General features: G+C 41.0%; 1 protein-coding gene across 1 annotated transcript; it reads left to right on the forward strand.

The window, feature by feature from the left end:
* The first annotated feature begins 6,481 nt into the window (after positions 1-6,481).
* Positions 6,482-9,039, forward strand: tmem174 (transmembrane protein 174). The gene is given in 4 exon segments (XM_070925074.1): positions 6,482-6,514; positions 6,609-6,700; positions 6,702-7,319; positions 8,925-9,039. Coding segments are annotated over 4 exon segments (858 nt in total).
* The last annotated feature ends 11,512 nt before the right edge of the window (positions 9,040-20,551 follow it).

Consider the following 20,551-nt stretch of genomic DNA (forward strand, 5'->3'; position numbering starts at 1 on the left):
CCACCTCACTCAGACGAAGAGGCAGAGATCTTAGAGGCTCTTGTGTATGATGTTATTCTCTGAAAGGCCGGAGTGAGATATGTGAGCTGAAGTCATATCCAAAAACTGTGTTGGTCCATATGTAGACTCTTGTGTGTGGCCATTTTATACAACTTGAGAGGATCAGTGAGTTTGATTGTGGGCTGTACAGGTAGCAGGCTGATAAAGAGAAATGTGATTGAGAGAGCTTACGTCTCTATTTACTTAATTGCCAAGAAGATTGATACCACTCTCATATTTGTATGCTAAATATGAAACTACAGCTGGTTTGCTTAGCTTAGCACAAAGACTGGAAATGGGGAAACAGCTAGCCTGGGTCAGTTTAAAGATTATAAAATCTGTCTACCAGCACCTCTAAATTTAGCTAACTAATGTATGTTTGTTTAATACATTCAAAAAAACTAAATTATCTGTTTTTACGAGGGGTTATGTGCCAGACTATTCTTTTAAAAAAGAGTTCAACATTTTTGGAAATGCACTTATTTGCTTTCTTGTCGAGAGTAAGATGAGAAGATTGATATCCCTCTCATGTCTGTACGGTAAATATACTTCCAGCAGCTGGTTAGCTTAGCTTAGCATAAAAACTGAAAACAGGGGGAAACAGCTAGCTTTGGCTCTCTCCAAAGGTAACAAAATACGCCTACCAGCACCACTAAACCTCACTAATTTACATGTTATATCCAGTTTGTACAAAAACCCAAGTGTAAAAATGACGAGTTGTGATTGTGGACTATTTCTTGGCCAGGTGCAGTGACTCTGATGTCACTGCTCCTGGCCAAGAAATAGTCCTACACATAGCGCCCTGTAAAACTCATCTGTCACAGAATCCAGGCTTTTCTCAGTTTAAAAAGATAAATATTTTGGGAGTTGAATGAGAAGATTGATACCATTCTCATATTTGTATGCTAAATATGAAGCAGCAGCCAGTTAGCTTAGCCTACCATAAAGACAGGAGAAACAGCTAGCCTCTCCAACGGTCACAAAATTCACCTACCAGGACCTGTAAAGCTCACTATCTGTACAAACAATATGTATTTTTGTACAAAACAAGGTATAACCTGTTAATTAGTGAGCGTTAGAGGTGCTGGTAGGCACATTTTTGGACAGGCTAGCTGTTTCCCCTGTGTCTAGTCTTTATGCTAAGCTAAGCTAAGCAGCTGCTGTAGCTTCATATTTACCATACAAACATGAGAGCGGGATCAATCTTCTCATCTCGGCAAGAAAGCAAATAAGCGTATTTTCTAAAACGTCAAATTGTTCCTTAACAACTGTGGGAATTTGGGGAGCTGGGATGGTCGAGCTTCCTGTGTCTGGTGTCAATTGAGAGAGTCTGAATGTCAGAATCAGCTCCGTGAAAGAGTCAGAGCAGAGGGAGCATTAAGTCTTTGTTGTCCACCATCACAGTTATGTTTGTCCAAAGGCCCACTGGAGCCATAGAGTTGAATTATTCTACAATCCAGAGAGCAAGCCCCACATCAGTAACATTTATGGACAATTTATAATTGATGTGCCCATTTGATCTCCTTCTACACCAGGAGGAAAACCATCTGAACAAACAAGGATGGTGTAAGTTTATTGCATGAATATGGATTCTTCTCCTCTGCTCCTCCTGCTCACTCCAAAACCCAGAAGACCTCTTTAGAATAACTCAAACCCTGAACATGTCAGACTCACATCCAAAGGCATCTGTCACATTTTCCACTCAGCAAGCAGAACTCTGTCAACTGTTTCCCCCTGGCAAATAAAAATATAAACACAATTCTCTGTTAACAAAACTGACAGGGAATTTATCACGGCGAAAGGACTAAGACATACTGCTTTTATCTGGCTGACACTGGCAGATAACCAGCCTTACAATCCATCCCTCACATACAAAACATATGTGTGTCTGTGTTTTTATTAGACACTTTTTGGGGATTTTTTATTTTTAATTGATAGTGATCGTAGAGCATGCTCCAGATGCTCCGTGCTCCAGATATGTTTAAAGGTTTTACAGTTACACAATCCCATAAAATTTTCAAAATCCCATCCAAGGACATTGGTTCTCGCACACGATCATACATGTACCATTCACAGCCTGGCTTCTGTCTTGAAACGAATTCGCAGGTTTACTACTTGCGAATATAATTGAATACAAATACAACTGTGAAAAAGAACATGAATTACCAGCTGATGTTATAAGCTCATTCTCTGTGAATAGACGCGTCAGTGTTTAACACAATAAATTCAAAAACTGGGACATTTGTGAGGAGAAGACCATTCGTGGTGGAAACCTTGGCGTGTATCTACAGTACGGACTCCTGAACATATCTCAAGGGTCAATCTGTAGAATCAAATTAAGTTTAAAAACAAATCTTAATTTTGAAATACAAGTGAAGTATTATATTGCAATATAGGACTAATTCTATCTTTTTGAACACATTTTCAGTGACCTACCGTATTTGTTGATAAGCCAGAAAGTAGCACATTGCGGTCTGTTTGTGAAAAAAGAGTGCATGTACAGCAGTCTTTCCCCTTTCTCTGTCCCCCTGAGATTGAGATGACTTGACTTTTACAATGAAATGTTCACACTTCAAGCCCCCTCTTCATTGGGATGCTGTCATTTAAATAGAGGGTCTTCTTGTTTTCTTTTTGGATTGTACTCTAATACAACCTGATTACCTAGACGTCAGTTGTAGCTGGAAGTAATTAATAATAATTAAATCATGCATTCTGCTTGGCTGGTTTCAGAGCGACCAGTTGTATATCCCTTCACCCCTCTGCTTCTTTTGCACATTCACGACACTAAGTCAGGTGATAAGTAAAGCCTGGGGTTAGGTAAACACGATGAACTGCAGCAGTTGTGTAGCTGTTACCCGGAAACTGCAAACAGACAGAAGCAACAATACTACTGTTGCGATATCATTGTAGATTTTTTTCTGACCTTTGCTAGAAAGGTGAAATGATTCACTGGAAGTAAAAATTCAGATCCAGTGAGGAGACACTCATGAGTCCCGTCCACCAGCTTCACTGCCTTATCAGCCCTGGGAAGAGGGAGTGGACCCTTCCGTGCCATGTTCACAGAGGCACGTCACAGGCTATTTGTCATAGTAAGCATGTGGGTGTGAGTGTGTGTTTGGGGGAGGGGATGACTGAGGAATGGTTACATCTTAATTCCTACAGTGATCCTTTGGACCTTCTTTATTGGCTCAGCAGAATCTGCCATTGCAATTATATTGAATCTCTACGAATATGATAGAGGAACACACATATAATTTGAGGATAACAGACTACATACAGTATATATGAAAAATAATCTTCATGGGCAGATTATGACCTTGGCAGTTTTATAGTCAAGTCATATCAATTTTATTTATATATCCCAATATCACAAATCACACATTTGCTTGAAAGGGCTTTACAATCTGCACAGCATATGATGTCCTCTGTCCTTCAACCCTTTAAAGGGGAAAGAAGGAAGAAACCTTGGGAAGAGCAAAAGAGGAGGAACAACAGAAGATTACAGCATGAAATATCTGAATGATTTTATTAGGTAGATAGATTGCAAACATATATGAAGACTATGGATCCTGTATGACACTGAGCAACTTCCAGGTCCTGACAAAACAGGTAGGACCTGAGCCACCCAACCTTTTCCCCACCATTAAGGCGAAATCCAAGGACACCATTCACACAGTGGAAGAAGAGACGAGGACACCATTCACATAGAGGGAGAAGAGACTAGGACACTGCTCACACAGAAGAAGAGAGACACGGACACCTTTCACACAGTGGGAGAAGAGACAAGGACACTGCTCACACAGAGGGAGAAGAGACAAGGACACTGCTCACACAGAGGGAGAAGAGACAAGGACACTGCTCACACAGAGGGAGAAGAGACAAGGACACCTTTCACACAGAGGGAGAAGAGACAAGGACACCGTTCACACAGAGGGAGAAGAGACAAGGACACCGTTCACACAGAGGGAGAAGAGACAAGGACACAGTTCACACAGAGGGAGAAGAGACAAGGACACCGTTCACACAGAAGGAGTAGAGACAAGGACACCGTTCACACAGAGGGAGAAGAGACAAGGACACCGTTCACACAGAGGGAGAAGAGACAAGGACACCGTTCACACAGAAGGAGTAGAGACAAGGACACAGTTCACACAGAGGGAGAAGAGACAAGGACACCGTTCACACAGAGGGAGAAGAGACAAGGACACCGTTCACACAGAAGGAGTAGAGACAAGGACACAGTTCACACAGAGGGAGAAGAGACAAGGACACCGTTCACACAGAGGGAGTAGAGACAAGGACACCATTCACACAGAGGGAGAAGAGACAAGGACACAGTTCACACAGAGGGAGAAGAGACAAGGACACCGTTCACACAGAAGGAGTAGAGACAAGGACACCATTCACACAGAGGGAGAAGAGACAAGGACACAGTTCACACAGAGGGAGAAGAGACAAGGACACCGTTCACACAGAAGGAGTAGAGACAAGGACACCATTCACACAGAGGGAGTAGAGACAAGGACACCATTCACACAGAGGGAGAAGAGACAAGGACACAGTTCACACAGAGGGAGAAGAGACAAGGACACCATTCACACAGAGGGAGTAGAGACAAGGACACCATTCACACAGAGGGAGAAGAGACAAGGACACAGTTCACACAGAGGGAGAAGAGACAAGGACACAGTTCACACAGAGGGAGAAGAGACAAGGACACCGTTCACACAGAGGGAGAAGAGACAAGGACACCGTTCACATAGAGGGAGAAGAGACAAGAGGGGAGGCTTGGTCACTTTCCTACACAAATAAAAGCTTCAGACTCCACCAGGTGAAAAGACGGGTGAATCTGGGGGCACATTTGATGCTTTGGTGAATTAAGGAAATGGGTGGATGTGGGAGGAGTTAGGGTTCTCCAAATCTCCATGTTCTCCATGTTAGCATGTTATTGTTTTTAAGTGGTGTCCTTGTTTAATGCTGACAGTGGTCCTCCAAAAACTGTATACTGCATAGATGTTGGACAGCTGTGCTTTTAAAGGATGGTGGCAGAGCTCAAGTGAAATGAAGCATAAGCCCAGGGGATCAATACACCCCAGTGTGAGTCAACAGGAGACACACAGACAGAACTCTCCTTCCTTCCAGAGAGGAAATGTTCAGTCCATAAATATTTGGAGTTTGCTAATTGAAAGAATCTGTGCAGCTTCAATTCTGGGGGGTTCTTTAAACACTGCACTCATATGGATTCTTTGTATAGTAATCTGTCCCTTTGTTCATTAGGGCCAAGTGAAATGAGCTGAGGCTACGGTAAACATAAAGACAGACACACACACACACACACACATTCAAAGACACAGATACACACAGGTTAGGTTTGATCAGCCACTGGCATTGTGTGTTTGATAGTCGGTTGTTTCCCTCTGAAGACCTTGTGTTTTGCTTTGCCATAAGCGCCACATCATCCCGCTTTCCGATTGGCAGGCTTGTTACACGCAATGCAAGTGCGGATGTGCCTTAATGTAGGCAAATGCAAGCTGTCCGCCGGGAGAAGAGCAGACTGCTATGAAATTCAACTGAAAAACATGTTTGCATGTCGCTGTGTTTGCATTCAGAATTAAAAAATTCATGAACGTAGGTGTTTTTTTTACTGTAGCGCGCACACACAATGTCTAGCTGTGTGGCAGACTCCCCAGCTGCAGCTCACGGAGGAGACAACACTGACTACATGAGACTGTAGTGGAGGAGTGGATTAGTGAGAATAGATAGATTCTGCTTTGCCACACAAGCACACAAGGAGAGTGAAAGTAATAGAGAGTAAGGCTTGCCATACGTTGAGAAAACAGGGAGCTTTAGCAGAAGTGTTGAGGCTCTCTGAGTGGGACGCCTGCGTGTTTCGTGTGAGTTTCACTTTGTGTGCAGCTCATTTAGCCTCTGACTGTAACACGTATAGCGTGATGTGTTTTTAAGCCCTTCCACTTAACATGCTAGACTGATTGTTCAACTATTGCAGCATGAGCTGTCGCTAATAAGTTATGCATAGCAGCGCAGATGGGTAACGTGTCTGTGTGAAATGACATGTGACATGGTGGATTTCGGATCACGTTCTATGCGTGCAGGAATCTCCCTTTCTTCTTATTTTTCTGCCTCTCAGACAGACCTTAAACACACCAGATCTTCTCTCATGGTCTTAATACCTCACGTTATGCTCTCTGAGGACCGGTGACATGTCTCATACCTGACTAAAATATTAGCCACATAAGGTTTAACTATAGTTTGATCATTTGGTTGTGTGTATGCAGTATGTTTATTGCATTAAAATGGTTCCATAATTTGTCCAAACAGACTTTTCTCCCATAACCTGCCCCAATTCACCAACCCAGCTCTACTTTGTGCACACAGCCATTATTCAATAGTAATCTCGTTGTCCACATGAGTTCATTCAGACATGCTGAAAAAGAGAAGCTGCCATTTGAACCAGGTGACTGATAGTGGTACACGATGTTCTTATGCCCAACAGAATTTAAATGCAGGTTAATTTCTAACTTGTCCTCTTGGCTGGTAAGTGTCTTTAGAGTTACTCAGTGTTCATTCAGTTTGACTCGGTGTTCACTGTGAGAGGCAGCGTGGACCAACAAGGACCCCAAAGTTTCTGGACGAACACGGTGGCCTGTAATGGAGACTAACAATGCTAGAAATCCTACAGCAGTCCTCAGTGACCAGACTCCACGGCCTCATCCGTCACACAGTTTGCTTGATGACAAGAAGACTGGAGCCACCCTGCTGTTCTCAGGAGTGTTCCTAGCCCTTGTGGGTGTCACTTTCACCACCATAGGCTGGCAACATTATCTAGCCAACCCCAACTTCGAGTGGACCCAACTGCTTGGTCCCATCCTGATCTCCATGGGAGGCACTTTCATGCTTTGCAGTGTCTGCAGGTTTGGGATCATCTCCTGCTGGGCCCGCAGACAGTGGGATGAAGGGCTTATTATGCCTGTGATGGAGCAAACCTCAATGGGACATTCTTTTACATTAAGCAGCATAAATCTGCCAATCACGTTACAGGGTGCCACAGCAATGGTATGTAAACCACCTGCGTATAACTTGACCCAGGAAGTATACCAGGCCATTGATTTCCAGCCTTGTAGGTCTGTGAATGGCATCCTTGCAGCCCTTCCTCCGCATTACGCTGCGTGCTGTGGGGATAATGCAGCTGTCACAGCAGAAGAAGAAGAAGAAGAAGACGGCTCAGCTCACAGCACAGAAAGAGACCGCAGAAGAAGCAGGTAGGAAACAGTGCTTACATGACATCCTCTAGGAAACAATCTTTTATTCCTGCTGGGTGTCTCCATTACCTGACCATGCTGTTATGATGAACGTGTGGTTTTACAGGACGGGTTCATGCATCACTTAAAAAAAAAGGCCATTCACAGGGAATGGATCCCAGTGAGGCAGAGTTTTGCTTTTTACCCAACATGCAACATGTTGACACTCAAGCAAATAAAACCAGCAGAGGTAGAGAGTTAATTTCAAGTTAGATTTGAGTGTGTTAAAAACTTGCAGTTCCTCACACGCTCATTAAAACAGACACATGATGCCAGAGTTCATTTCTTATTGACCACAAGATCGCTTTCCACTTGGCCCAAAATGTTTTTGGCCGTCAAGGCTCTCTCAGCCAATTATGGTGCAATTAATCTCTCTATAATAGTCAACACACTGGTGTCAATTCACGAAAATTACTGTACTTTTGAGCAATGTGTCACATATGTTCTGGCTATTGTCATTCTGAAAAAGTAAGGAAATAAAACTTGTTTTTTTTAGTCAAGAGAGGAAAATGTTGAGAAGAGGTAATCAGTTTAACATTCATGAAATAAAATAAGCCTTGTGTTAATGAAATGGGGACAATTAAGACCAAAAATAGCTCCCCATCCACTCATTTAATCACCCTTTGCTGTGTTGACATTCACTGCAGTCTTTCTAGCTCAGTCGTATCATCAAACCGTGGCCTGCACTGTGCGGAATCAGCAGCATAACGTCATATTAAAGAAATGTCACAGTGCATATGTGCTTTGTAAAGGAAAAGCTAATTGTGGCGTGAGTTTCTAGTCCACAATATTTTCCCACCTGTTCCTAAGTGCTGAGGGAAACATAACATTATGTATTGTTATAAAAAAAAAGGTTTCTTTCCACTAATTGCAGCATCCCATTTATTTGAAATCCAATCAAATATCCTTGGACAGACGTCCTGCTAAACACAAAGCCGCATTCCTTTAGTGGAAAGTTACAAGTTTTCACTTTCTTTTATTGTTTTTAGACGATTACTCCCAGCAGGTTTCCAGGAAAGTAATTCACTTTAATAAAAACAGACAGCAGGAATAATACAGTTAACCTAGGATAACTGTAAACTGCTGCAATGATCATATGAACACATGCTCTGCTCACCAGCTCTCACTTATGTTGTCACAACTTCTGACCTGTTTCAGTATGTTTCCACTGGTTAATGCCAAATAGAGGAATGATCAAGGGAGAAATTGCTCAACCTCTGTGTTTTCTTTTAAAGGGCAATTGGCTTCCTAACGTTTGCTTTAAGCATAACCAATTGGGCCTGTAAACATTTGGATATTAGCCAGCTCGTCTCTTAACCTCCTAAGACCCAAGCTCTGTCTTAATTTCTCTTTGCTATTTGGGCTTATTGGGACCTGATAAGAATAAAAACTAAGCATCATCTGTTGACATGATGTGGCTCTGCATACGGGGACAATTTTGAATTTCCATATAAGCAGAATTAAGTATTATGGTATAACCCAAAATGTGATGTCCACGCATGTGGATGCCAGGTCTTAGGAGGTTAAATCCAGCCTGCCTGAGATATGTCTGTTGGTTCCTTGTAGGACGGAGGAGACAGAGGATGAAGGAGGACGTGGTGAGGAGAGCTTCTCTACCTGTTCACGTCCACCTGCATATGAAGACGTCTACCCTTCCTTTAACAAACACAATCCGACGTAAACGCCTCCTGAAACTTCATGTCTTTCTTAGCTGAAGCTCTTCCTCTTTCTTGTTAACACATTCACGGATGATACGTCAAAGTGATTTGATAAGATGTCCTGCAAAACTTAAACTTAAATCTCCCTGGAATTTAATTCCACAGCAACACAAGAGGAACTTAGCTTAGGTTTCACTTTCCTCTCACAGTGGTTATCATGTAGAGTTACCACAATAATTATGTATGAAGTCATAAAATCCACTAAGATGAGGCTCCCTGGAAGAAAACCTCATTAAAATGGAAATTTATGGACAAACTCAGCTCTATCTGAGGGTTCTAAGGTTTCAGAGACTTAGAGATACTAAATTTATATTCAGCATAAATAAAACACACATTTAACCAGTGCTTGTTGTCTCTCGATAGCTGCACAAACCACCGTACATGCCCATTAACTGTTGGCAGAGGAAATGTAGACAGCCTGACACAAACATGGGGACAATTTACCAGAGATACTTTAAAAGAGTTTTTTTTTTTTTTTGCTTTTTTATGCTGTGAGAAAATGAACATCAAAAGAAGGAAAAGTCATAATGGTCATTTAACATTTTAGTTAGCTAATTGTTCACATATTGGCAGCATGTCTCATATCTGTGTGTGGTGTTTAAAGAGGGCTTGAAAGTCAAAGGATGATCGCCTCAACATGAGCAAGTCTCTGTCAAAATGTCTGATTTAGATGAGCATACTATACTGCTACAACTGCTACTGCTAATAATAATGATAATAATAATAATAACAATCCGCTCAGGTTATTATTTATGATTTCCTGTTTACCTGCAAGATCATCCAACACAAAGTTTGTAAACATAGTTTGCTGTTGGTTGTGTTTGCAGGATGAACACGAGTGTCACTGCACCACATGGGGGCAGAAACACTGAGGAAATCAATACACCTTCACTCAGCGGGTCAGGTGGTTTTACCAGGATGCCTTCAGTATAACAATAATAATAATAATAATAATAATAATAATAATAATAACAATAGTAATAAATAAAACAATCTTTGCTCTTTCAAATCGAGACTTACAACTTCCTTGTTCATCCGGCCGTTATTAGTTTATCAGATTATATTATATTACTATTAGATTAGATTACTATTATATCCTGCACCGCTTGTAGCTGCTCTGTCATTTTTTTTACTTTAGCTTGTTTTTATCTTCTGTTTTTGTTTACTTTGGTTAAATCTTATTTATATGTGTCTTTATAATCGCCTGGTTGTTGAGAGGAGCCTCACAAATAAACTCGCTTTGCCTAAAACAATCCTTGTTAATAACTAATGAACTCATTTTCTGTCTTCGTCTCGTACTTTTTTTTTTTTTTTCCTGAAGTAACGGTCTGGGGATGGAAATCTTAATTAGACACGTAAATGAAATTAAAATCAATAATAAATGAAGTTAAATAAATGAATAAATAATGTCGAAGCACAGAAACGCGTCTGTGTGCAGCACAACATTCCCTACAAACTCAGCACAGTCATGTTTATCTATGTTTATCTATTGTGTGAATTATCTGATTAATGATTGATGAATTTAATTGTGATTGAATTAGGAGCTTTTGAGGGGAATATTCTTTATCTAAACTTTATTTATTTATTTATTTATTTATATAAAACTAAAGCAGGCCAGCTCCTCTTACACTTCTGCTCTCAAAATGATAGAAGTGTAGATAGAATATAATATTATAGTAGAAGCAAATATTTATGTTCGGTGTTGTTGTTGCTGCTTCACGAATCACAAACTGAATCTCAGCGGCAGGAAAAACTGACTTCATCTACCTTTTATTTGGAGGAGAGGTGACATGTCACTGCACTCAGGTCGGTAAATACTGACTCGATAACTAAAAATACCCCCCCCCCCCCCAACACTTGCTAAAACCCCCCCTTTGAATTAACTTTCGGCTTCGCTCCAGAAAGCGCGCTCTCCAAACAGCTTTCCAGAAAACGTCGAAAATTGAAAATTCATAGCAATTTAGAAAACATCTCGGGACCTCCTTCAAACTTGCGCCGTTCGCCTGCAGATCTGAAACCGCAGCAATATGACTTTCATTATTTTTACAGCACAGTAAAATGCGGGTGGCCGACAAGGCCCATTATTTCACCATTTTGGAGCATTGGAGACGATTTATGAAAGTATTACGGAACACGCTGAACGATAACAACTCCGAAATAAAAGAGAGGGGGAAAAAGTGGAAATACTCGCCAGCAAAACCCCTCGAGAACGCGGGTCCTGATATGAGTCTTAAGGTTATGAATAGGTTATTATCAGTAATTTTGTGGTTAATAATGAGGGAAACCACTTTATTATTTCCAGCTGGAGGCCCTTTAAAGAAAAACAGCAACAACACTCAATTATTTACAATTATGTACAAAAACCTGTGCTTGTTGAAATGATCTGGCAGCCTGCAATATGTCCTAATACACGATGATTTCTATATGAGGTGGATGAATTCACTCTGCACATTAAAAGCGGACAGAGCTCATGAGTTTAGTTCATAACACTGAAGCTCTCTGAAGGCAACAGGTGTTTTTCTTTATTTCTCCATCCCTGCTGGACAGGACCAACTCTTACTCACAGTCTGTGTTTTTTTGTCACGTGTTTTCCAGGATGAGCGTGTATTGTGAGGCCACTAAAGTGGTTTGATTGTGCAGGAGGCCTGAGCTGGAGGCCCTCTCACTAAACCACATGTGCTCCCAGCTAAACATTTGTGGACGGATTTGGAAACTACATCTGAGATGGCATTTTCCTTTTGAAATCAAAAATACCAAAGGGTCAGTTAATCCCTGGAAATCATGATTAGACGAGAGTAATTAGCACTGACCTCAGCTCTGCATGCTGGCAGTGAGTGGACAGAGCCACTGTGTTAGCATTGTTAAACCACCATACTCCCATATGGTGCATGCTAATAAGACTGATGAGGAGGCTCTGCAACTCACACACAGCTGAAGCTGGTATTTAGACTGTAACTTGAGCTCATTGTGTGAGGATATTACGTTAATACTGCACTCCCCCTCGTAGGCCAGGCAGTGCAGAAAAACGTATTAAAAGAAAAGCTTAGAGTGAGTTTTGTTCAACCTCTCAAATAACATACACAAAAGTATTAATTTACCTCTTAACATACCATTTCCACCTTTTTGTTCCCTTTATTTGGCTAAAATCCTCTTATTTCACACTACATGACTGTTTCATATATTGTATTCTGTATCATTTTGTTCTAACTCTTCACTGAAGCTATTTGATGTTGAGTGAAATCTTCAAACCCCAAAGACGAGGTTCACATTTCCCTGACAGAGTTCTTATCTTAGGAAACTTTCTCAGTCAATATTTAAAGTTTAAGCAATTATTATTATTATTATTATGACTTGTCCGCTAGCAGGCTTCTGCTTGTTAAGACGTTACTTATCTTTTAATTGCTGATGAACCTACTGACTTATTAAGTGAATTATCGGTAGTAAACAGTGACCACTTTAAATGTACTTTTGGTATTTATGTATTTCATCTAATGTAACTGAGCTTGTGTCAAATTGTTGGTTTACCCAAACAACAAAAATACACATTCTTGCTTACCTGCACTCACTCAGGAGGTGGATCCAAACTGTTTTATTTACTTTTGACCCCATAATACGAAGTGATTGTGACCTCTATAGGTGCAGGTTGCATGCATATATGTTGCGAACAGTTCTGTCAAAGAGGGATTATCTCACCTCAAAATTTAAGATTGGAGAAAAGTCTGAACAATAAACATGGCTTTGTATAGCTGAATTTATTGCACCTGGGTGATCATCCCGTGACAATGCTAGGCGATTCCCCTTCCTCTAGTGCTCTGTGGATTATCCACAGCAACAGAGACAAAAAACATGATTGAATATGATATGATATAGTTGTTTTTTCCATTAGTGTGAGCACCACAAACAAAGCTCCATTCACTTCCATTGTATATAAATCTCAAATAATTCAATATCAGAGGTAAAAAGAGAAAATCAGTTTTCTTGTGTTTGAGTGGACCGACCCTTTAAATGTCCTTGGCTGTATCCGAGGAAAACTTTTTTCTCACTAAAATGACATTAAAGGACCCGAGCTTCTGTCAGGACATGTCTCCTTATTTTGACGGGGAGAGGCAGAAATCTGGCGAGCCTCATTCACATTTTTGTCTCAGAGTCCCTGTGATTATTTTTAGCTGCTGAAAGTGGCTGTTTTCAAAATAAGTTCCTGACTGTATATCAAAAGATCCCAGTGCCACAGTGGTGGGCTCGCTGTGTGTCTGCTTTCATTTCACTGTTTGCTACGTAAGAGCCTGTTGCAACTACAGGGCATGAAGACGGGGGACAAATGGATTCCATGTTTGCAGGAAAACACGCTGGAGGCACAGGAAAACTTTGTTGTTTATGAAGAACACGTGAAACCAATCAAATCTGAATTATCTTCCTGTTGTTCCAGCTTTTGTCGTTTGCAGTTTTCAGTTCACTCGCCAGCAGTGTCACCACCCAGCGAGCAGGTCTGCGTCTGTGCATGAAAGGTAGAGAGAGAGGTTACTGGTCGCTGACACACACACACACACACACATGCAGTGAACTCACATGCACCCAGAGTTTTCCACTGTTTTGGTTCAGTCACTCTCAAACTGATTCGAATGGTTTGTCACTTTCAGATTAAAGTGCTCACACTTTTTTATTGTGCTTCTTCTGGTGGTGAAGAATGCAAATTATCAGCCTTTTTTTTTTAATCCTTAAAATGCAGGGAAAACAAACTCATTTAATCATGTTTTTTTGTTTTTTTCCTCACACACACACACACACACACACACACACACACACACACACACACGAGCAGAGAAGTTTGCGAGAGGAGCATCTAAACCTCGAGGGAATCTGATAAATAGTCAGCCCACAGGAAATTATTTGCAGACCTCCTCAGCATAATAACCCATTTACATACTCATCCTCGACTAGAGCTGGGCTGCACACACACACACACACACACACGGAAAAAACACACTTCTTTCTAACACACACCATATGGACAGACAAGCTTACAGGTATGTGAAGTTACTTGGAGACACACTTACACTCACACACATTTCTTTCTGACTGACTGCCCCTGTTTTCCAGAGCTAATGTGGCAAAACTATAAGCTACAATCAAGTCACTTTTCTTTTTATTGACTGTGAGCCAACGACTGTATGTGGCCACGATAAAGTCATCTCCCTCTCCCTGTCTCCCCCTCTTCTCTCTCTAATAACTTTCCCCTCACAACTTTTTACGGCCAATCTCCCTCTCCGGCTCACCTCAGAGAGCAGGTGTTCAGCTCATTCAGCGAAGAGCGCGGCGGGGTCAGCCTCATGCGCTGCGTTATTGGAAATCACCATATATGTGTTATGAGGGCGACAGCAGTGGGTTTAACTGTAGTCTGAGTGCAATTACATGTGTCTTCTGTAAGGGTCAGTGCTTTGTCACACCGCAGGAGGACATGTCATGTGGAAAAAGAGTTCTGAGACAATTGCATTTATGAACAGTATTTCATTTTGTACATGATAAAGTGGCTTTAGTTCTTATGAGAATTGCATATTACTTTAACAAGTATGAGGCTGTAAATGTGGGATATTATATCGTAGATTTCACTGACAAATGCCGAGAAAGTTGTCTGTGTCACACGATGAAAAAAAGAGAATTAAACGGCCGCAGAGGGATTTAAGAAATGTTTTTGTTCTATTTCATTATCATTCATCGCATTTGAGTTTCACAGTTTATAGTCAGTTCTTTCAAAGTCTTTTATAATCTTATGATGATATAATAATAACACTAAGTTCTTTCTTGACCTTGGGATAAGTAGTGTTCTGACAAAATCATCTTAACTCAAGGTCCATTCACCACCTTTTTCTGGAGCTTTTCGACTGCATCTGACAGTCTTCATCAGTGGATGGAGTTTGCTCGTTTGTTATGCAGTGAAGCTCCAGAAAAAAAAAAAGCTAGTAAATTAAGATTCTTGTGTCAAGTAAATCTGTTACAGTACTTTTAGAAAACCAAGCCGCAAAATGCACAAGACAAAAAAAAAAAAACAATAACAAAAGAAAATGGAAAAACCGGGACGTCAGACAAGTTCCATTTCTACTAAAGGAGACTGTGCTTTCAAGTTTGTGGCTCCTAAAGTTTGGAACGCTCTCCCATTGGACATAAAATCTGTTTAGACTTGCCTTTGTGTCATTTTTATTTATATCTATTTATGTTGTTTTAATACTTATTGAAATTGTTACAATGTCTGTTGCCTTGTGTTTTCTTTGTGAAGCACTTTGGGACTTTCTGCTCTTGAAGGTCACACTGAGTAACGACACCAAGCCACTAAAACACAACGGGGGCCGGTGCCAAAGTGGTGGCGTCAATAACATAAACAGTGTAGATGAAGACATTGTAACATTACAACAACACACTGCTACCCTGTCTTATTGTATGTCACCAGTATTATTATTAGTAAGGGAGTAGTAGTATAAGATGTAGTAACAGTATTTCACTTTACATTGCATTATAGTACTTATATATGTCATAGTGTTGTATTATTACTGTATCGCGTGTGTATAACATTGATACTGCACATGTATTATATATAATAGTATATACTTTAGTATATCATTATGTGTATTGTAGTTATTATTCATACATAGGCCTATATACCCATGCTTATATCATATATAATGCACACATCGTGGCTGTTGTAGTGGTACTAATGGACTTCTTCTCAATTCACTGATGTAGTCAAAACTATAGCAATATATATATATATATATATATATATATATATATATATATATATTTAGTAAATACATGTCTTATCTCGCTAATTTCTTTAATTTCTATTACCTCTTAGCTTGTTTCTGTGTTGCTGTAACACATGAATTTCCCCCCCTGGGTTAATAAATTGATTTTTTTGTTTTGTTTAATAACCTAAATAATGATAACAATGTAATTAGCAGAAAAGGGGGGTATCATGTTATGAATTCAGCTCATCATCTTCCATACTTTCAACCAAAGATAAAAGTTCTCCAGGCGGGAAAGAATTTCATAACAGACCCAGTTAAAGAAAACAAATCTGCTGTATGAAATGTAACGTGACTAACGTGAATTATAAACCTGCCGACGATTTACAAAAACAACAACATTAATCCTCACAGCCTCACTCTCACATGAACCTCGTGCTCATGTTTTGGTCTCTTTCTCACTAATTACCGAGTGGATAATCATTTTTGAAATGACACCTTTGTGCTTCATCAGCAGCCCGACACACTGCAGAGAGCACTTTTATATAATAATGTGATGCTGAATATATTTGAATATATTTTGGGGGAAATCATATCTCATTACTGTTTGATGCAGCAGTGAAAGAAGCTGCAACACAAAGCAAAAATGATTAATGGTCGGTTTATTTACCGCTCGGTGATTAATCGGGGATTTACTCAAACTCCCCGGATGGTGAAAGGATCTTTCCTGGCCATATAAAATGATCCTGAAAGGACAGAGACTTAGTTATGTGGCTGAACGATGCCCCATAAGGATTTCTCTCCCAGCTCCCAGGTTTCCACCCACCCCCCTCCCTGTCAGTGGATACAACAGTAAGTATAACATTTCACACTAACAGAAATTAGGAGCATGGAGAAAAGTAAACACGGGAGAACTTGGGAGCTGGGTATTTTTGAAAAGAAATCCTGTGTTTGTATTAATATTTCACCTCTGGGAAAACTTCTGTCACTGACAATTTAAAGGGCATGCAGCCAACATTATGTCAATTTGCTGTTACGGCGGTATTTATGACTTTATTGAATTAGGGCGGAAAGTCTGCGGTGGGTCGAGATGTTCGTGGCAGGGAGGAGAGAAAAAAAGAAGGGCCGGTGTAGAGTGAGGATGGAAAATCGGGACTTATTTTTGTTTCAAATGTGTTTCCGTCCACATATGGTCCTTGTTTTGGCCTATATACAGAGAATCTCAGGGGTGACCCATGACCCAGCTCCTCAGACTAACATGATTTTGGCTGTCTCACTTTGAGTTCAGTTTGACCCCGCGTCCCCAAAGTTCAAGGGTCACCTCCAGGGAGCAGCAAATTAACCCAATGTGTCAAAGCTGGCATGACACCATGTTCAGCCGAGCTCTGTTGTTTAAATATTCTCCTCATTTCCACTTGCATGCATTTGATGTTAAGCCGTCTCTTGTCCAGTATTTTTTTGTGGGTTATTTTAAATTCTACCTCTCTTCAAAGTTTATGGTGTGTGACTAATTTTCCCCCTTTTAACCTCCCTCATCCTTTTCAGCTGAAATCCCACCCCTCTACATGGCAATCACTTCTCCCCTATTCTCCTCTGTCTCTTTTTCTTCTCTGACATCTTCTTCCTTTCTTTCGGGCAGGACCTCTCCTTCTGATCTTCCCTCTCTCTCTCTCTCTCTCTCACCATTTCTCTCTCAGCCCAAATCCCTCTCTCTCTCTCTCTGAGTCTGTCCCTGCGGTTAAAGACGTTTCAGTTCAGCTGTCACAAATTATGTTCGCCTGCCCAGCTGTCAAAACAGGGGGGTGTCCCTTTCATTCCACCTCACATACTACGAAAGGAGATGGGAGGGAGGAGGGCTTTAACGCTCGTGTTTGGACACAAGCAATTATCTCTAATTATTGTTTTTCTTTTCAGTTTCCCTGTCCCGATGGAGGTCTGACGAGACGAACATGCAATAATCCGCTCCAGTCGTCCAGAATCAGCGGGCCTTCGGAGTCCAGGCTCGGTCCTGGGACTCTGTGGCTTTCATCTCAATGTGAGTCAGGAGTTGATTCAAACATGGAGTGATGGGAGAATTAACCCCTGGGACCCAGCTTTCAATGGGCTCAGCTAAGAGATTATATGTGTTGATGGCAGGCTTTTATATGCACCGGGCTTTCAAAACTTCAGCTGTTAAATCAAGGCACTGGATCTTCACCTTTACGTATATCAGTATATGTGCCCCCTCTTCTCCCTCCTGGCACCTCATGTTTGGTCTTTGTACCCTGAAACTGTGCGTGAGACGCAGCAACATTTCCTCTGAAGTGCCAATGACACGGCCCACAACTTCACAAATTATACCGTACATGTTCAGAGCCGAAGGACTCTCATCAGACTGCCACTGGGAGTTTATGTTTGATGTGCAGCTTCAGATTCCCATGACCGTCACTGAGCCTTTGGGATTCCAGCTCTTTTTAGTGCTTGTGAAGAAATGTGAAATAGCGCTTGAAAAGTAAATGCACACAAACTTCCACAGAGGAACAGAAACATGCAGTTGAAGTCAGACGAACTGCATCATCCTCGAGATTGTAATTAATTTGAGTTTGAAGCTGACATCTTTGGTGGTCCTCGGAGGTTTCTAAAGCCCGAAAGAAAAGGGGAAAAAAAAGGAAAAATCCTGTCCGTCTTCGCAGACTTGTACAACATGTTGCATGCATCCTTTGGTTTCGGCATGCATGCCAAACCCAAAGGATGTTTTGGCAAAACAAAAAGCCACACGTCTAAAATGTGACTGACACAAGGGGATGTCAAGGGGTGGAGAAAAACAAAAGAGGAGAAAACAAATGAGTTAAAGTTACTGATCGCTGAAGATGACACAGAACAAGATACAAATTCAAAAACAGCAGTTGTAGGTTTGGATTTCACTTTCCTCTGATTCATAACAATATGGCGTCTGGCTCGGCCTCCTTTGGCCTGACCTCTGTCACATGTTGTCCGTCACTATCCTGCTAATGCTTCCTACTGAGACTGAAATCAATTCATATCAATTGGAAATTGCTCACGGGGGCAAAATAAATCCATGCAAATGTTTCATGTTGAGATTAACTTTGCACTTTAATAGCGAACCGTCTTAGCAGTGCTGACCTCTCAGGGAACGGAGAGCTGGAGAGTTAAAAATGGAGGAAGCTAGCTATTGTAGCTTAGCTATATTACTTTCATTTAACCTCCACTGTTGGAGTATAAACTGCTCTACAAAAGAGACCAGAGTCAATGGTACAAATACACCTCTTCAATAAATTGTGTAAACTTATATTGTCCAGTTAATGACTTGCAAGCTCGTTAGCTCAGAGAGCTTTTTCCCCCTCTCATCATTGTTGTATGAAATGAAAAAAGTAAAAAACTGACTAGTGCTTGCATGTTCCCGGCTTGCTAACGTGTTAGCCATTAGCTCACCAGCTACAGTAGTTATATATATATATATATCTATATATGGGAAATTTAAGCAAAAATCACATGTTCCACACCAAAATCTATATACTGTATGTGTAAAACATCATTAACACATTTTTTTCATTATTAACTTACAACGTCATTAATCTAGATCACGGACATTTGTGGGAGGATTACAGGATATATCTCCTTTACCCATAAGAAAATAATCACCCATGATGCACTGCACTTTTATATCTCAGGAATACAAGACGGCATGGAAGTTAGCTCATATGCGATTAAACTTCTGGATCTAAAGCTGATCGTCATGACAAACTCAAACCTCAAACTGGTTATATTATAAGTCTCTAAACGTAATGTACATTACACGGACCACCGAGGTAAGTATATATGGAACATTCACACATGTAAGAGTGCATGCTGCTTTTTGTGTGGAATAATTTTGCCTCTGTAAAAGTCATCTGTGTCACTGAAAACCACTAAAGCGAGCTCTGCCTCATTGAATTATGAGCTTTCCATGTGCTTGATGGATTGAGACCTCAATCCTCCCGGGTCTTCCTCGCTGAGCCAAACTGACATTCACGGTGCAAGTGGTTGATAAACGCTTAAAAAGCAACAGATTATTTAGTGAAAATGTGAATCCTGATAAACTTCCTTCTTTTCTAATCGTAAACATGCATTAACAGATTTTTTTTTTCCACTTGGGGGCAGCAAAAAAAAAAAAAGGCTTGAAACAAAACGCGGACATATCACTTTATTAAGTTGATGCACTTTATTAACACTAGCATTCATTTGAAGTTGTGTTTGTGGCAACCTGGTGAGAGTAAATCACCCTTTAGCTCTGTGGGTTCGTCACATAAAAGCAATCATGTGATCCATTGGCAAATCCAATCCAAATAAATATTGATTATAGCTGCTTTAAAACATGAAACAAAAGTAAACAGATCATCCTTATCTCATTTCAGCCGATCAGAACACCCCGCACACATGGCCACTCTCTAAGGTCATAGCTGACCCATGTGATGCTGAGCTTTGTGCTGTTATGTCTCCCTGCCCCAACCCCCTTCCACCCCACCACCCCCTCCCCATCTTCACATTGTCCCAAAGGTGGTACCTCTTGGCCGATGTCACATCCACCCCCCCTGCCCCCTCTAATTCCTCTCTCCTACGGTCTGATCCACCCTTTTTTTGTGTTCCGAGTCTATAGTGGAGACATTACATGGCAAATCTCCATTGTCCAGCCTCAGGCTCTGCGTGTAATCTCTCTTGTCAAAGGGAATATTCAGCGATTAGCCCCCCGCAAATCACA

This window comes from Enoplosus armatus, chromosome 18, assembly GCF_043641665.1.
Source record: "Enoplosus armatus isolate fEnoArm2 chromosome 18, fEnoArm2.hap1, whole genome shotgun sequence".
In the NCBI taxonomy this organism is placed as follows: Eukaryota; Metazoa; Chordata; class Actinopteri; order Centrarchiformes; family Enoplosidae; genus Enoplosus; species Enoplosus armatus.